This window comes from Oxyura jamaicensis, unplaced genomic scaffold, assembly GCF_011077185.1.
Source record: "Oxyura jamaicensis isolate SHBP4307 breed ruddy duck unplaced genomic scaffold, BPBGC_Ojam_1.0 oxyUn_random_OJ70122, whole genome shotgun sequence".
Taxonomy (NCBI): Eukaryota; Metazoa; Chordata; class Aves; order Anseriformes; family Anatidae; genus Oxyura; species Oxyura jamaicensis.
In genome coordinates this window covers 1-3,007 of record NW_023309784.1, presented here as the reverse complement: position 1 = coordinate 3,007, position 3,007 = coordinate 1, and the positions used below count along the sequence as shown (strand labels likewise).

Here is a 3,007-nt window from a genome sequence, read left to right as displayed (position 1 = left end):
GGGGCTCTGAGCGCAGGTGGCACACCAAGAGGACAGAAGGAGAGAGGGCTTGGAGGCAGTTGGGAGTGGGAGGATGCTGAGAGCTGACGGCAGGAGAAACCTGCACAGCCCTTGACAAGGTAAGTCTCTGGCTGCAGGGCCATGCAGCTGCACGTCCTGGCAGGGTCTCGTGCTGGGTCTTGTTTCTGGGAGGGCAGTGGGCAATGCAGTAGGCTTGGAGAGTCCTGCTGGATTGCACTGCGAGGTGAGGAAGTCTGGCAGGAGCCCCTTGCAGTGCCCCAAGCCAGGTGCCCCCGCTCAGCCCACAACCCCCTGCCCTGGCTGGCCACCACGGGCTCTCTCTCAGCTGCCCCGCAGCTCCTGCAGCCATGGAAAAGAGGAGAAGTTCCCAAGCTGCGTCTGCCTTGCTGTGGCCCTCCTCCCTCAGCAGCCTTGCCCAGATTCTTCTCCAGGTTTTCAGGGAAACCCCTGAAAGGGATGGTCCTGCAGCTCTCCTAGGGCTGACCGAGGGCAGCTAAGACCAGGCCTGGTGGGCAGAGCTGCTCTGCTTGGTCTTCACCAAGGGACACTCCCACAGGCTATCAGCAGGAGTGCACAGGCAATGTGACGGCGTTCAGCCACGCAACACCTATCCTAAGCAGTACAGGGGCTGGTGGGATAAAATAAAGCAAACAAAATCCCTGCAGCTCAGCTCTGCACTCAGATGAGTTGTTTGCAACAACTATCAGGTAGAATGCACTTGAGGTTCCCTCATGGTCCTGCTTCCTTCCTGCTGCACAGCAGGAAGGAACTCTTGGGATCTCACAGCTACCCCTGCTCCCAGAGCTACTCTCAGCCAGCACCAGCCACAGCCCAAGTGAGAGAGCTACAGAAAACGTCTTCACATTCAGAGGCTTGGCTGGGGGTACTCTAAGGGTGGCAATAGTTCTTCCTCAAAGTAATGTGTTCTAACTTTTTCCTCTCCAACAGACAGCCGTGTTCAATGTCAGCAAATGCCCAACAGCAGCTCCATCACCGAGTTCCTCCTGCTGGCATTCGCAGACACGCGGGAGCTGCAGCTCCTGCACTTCGCGCTCTTCCTGGGCATCTACCTGGCTGCCCTCCTGGGCAATGGCCTCATCCTCAGCACTATAGCCTGTGACCACCGCCTCCACACCCCCATGTACTTCTTCCTCCTCAACCTCGCCATCCTCGACCTGGGTTGCATCTCCACCACTCTCCCGAAAGCCATGGCCAATGCCCTCTGGAACACCAGGGCCATCACCTATCAAGGGTGCGCTGCTCAAGTTCTCTTTTTTATCTTCTTCTTTGTCTCAGAGTATTTAATTCTAACTATCATGGCCTACGACCGCTACGTTGCCATCTGCCAGCCCCTGCACTACGGGAGCCTCCTGGGCAGCAGAGCTTGTGCCCAGATGGCAGCTGCTGCCTGGGGCAGTGGCTTTCTCAATGCTGTCCTGCACACGGCCAATACATTTTCCCTGCCCCTCTGCCAAGGCAATGCTGTGGAGCAGTTCTTCTGTGAGATCCCACAGATCCTCAAGCTCTCCTGCTCCAGATCTTATCTCAGGGAAATTGGACTTATTGTGCTTAGTGGTGCATTAGACTTTGGTTGTTTCATTTTCATTGTGGTTTCCTATGTTCAGATCTTCAGGGCTGTGCTGGGGATTTCCTCTGAGCAGAGCCGCCACAAAGCCTTTTCCACGTGCCTCCCGCACCTGGCCGTGGTCTCCCTGTTTGTCAGCACTGCCACGTTTGCCTACCTGAAGCCTCCTTCCATCTCTTCCCCATCCCTGGACATTGTGGTGGCAGTTCTGTACTCGGTGCTGCCTCCAGCACTGAACCCCATCATCTACAGCATGAGGAACCAGGAGCTCAAGGATGCCTTAAGGAAAGTCTTTGGATACATGCTTATCCAACAATGATAATGGGCCAATTGCCCTACCAGAACTCTCAAAAATATTATGACAATCTGTTGTTCTTCTTTCTCTGTATTATTACTTCCTTACAAGTGTGAAAATAGATTTATTTCAATATTTTATAGTTATCTCATAATCTATGGATTATGATATTTAATTTGATGCAATCCTCTCATGTCGGTGTGTAACCGGGCATCATGGGTACTTAAATAGAATAAAAGAATCCATGAGAATTTCCCTGTTCTCAAGTCCTATCTCTTGTCTGATTCTGGAGCTGGGGGAGCAGCCCCAGCATACATGAAGGGCTCAAGACCAAGAGCCCAGCTGCCCCATGGATGAGCAGCCCCGCTGGCTCTCGCGGCTGCCCCTCACTGCCCGCTGGGCTCTGCCTCTCTGCTGCCTTTGGGTCGGGGCTGCTGCTTCCCTGGAGCCATGGCCATGGCCAGCAGCAGCACGTGGCCTTTTCACTGCTGCTCTCTTTTGGCTTCCACGTGGTTCCCTTGTGCTCTTGTATCTGTGTCAGTCTTGAGGTCTCATATGTCTCGATCACAGTCCTGCTGTCTCTGTGGTGACATCCGTGTGGCTGCAGGCAGCAGCAAGCACTGTGCAGCCCTGGGTCACAGCTGGCCTCCCTGCTAGCAGCACAGAAACCAAAGGGGCTGCTCAGGGCAAACCCAGAAGCCTGGACACCTCTTCCAGTGCTGCTGTCAGGAATACAGCCAAGGGCTTGCTCCCTGCTCTTCTGTTTTCTGGGGTTCTTCATGGAGTGAAGGACACAGGCTGAAAGTCCCAGGGTGATCTGTGAGGGATCAAGGGCTGCCCCAAGAGCTCCCTTTGTGGTGGCATTTGCTGAAGTACACAACTGGATTCATCTGCATTGGACTGCACCCCCTGCAGTGGGGCTGGTGGCCCATGTAGGCCTGGAGAGGAATCTAGAGCTGCCAGGAGATGTCAGCGGATCTGCAGGGACAATGTACTCAGTGGGCAGGGATTAGGACCTCTTAAAATGAGTGACCATCCAAAGAAGGACTTTTTAGGGAGATTTTTGTGAGGGGAAAAGCAAATGTGAGGCGTCCTTGTTCTAAGGA

The 3,007-nt window shown here is 54.2% G+C and overlaps 1 protein-coding gene across 1 annotated transcript; it reads left to right on the top strand.

The window, feature by feature from the left end:
* Positions 1–992: 992 nt before the first annotated feature.
* On the top strand, positions 993–1,925 carry LOC118159400 (olfactory receptor 14C36-like). Its single transcript, XM_035313989.1, has one exon. It carries the CDS (start codon positions 993–995, stop codon positions 1,923–1,925), a length of 933 nt encoding a protein of 310 aa, XP_035169880.1.
* The last annotated feature ends 1,082 nt before the right edge of the window (positions 1,926–3,007 follow it).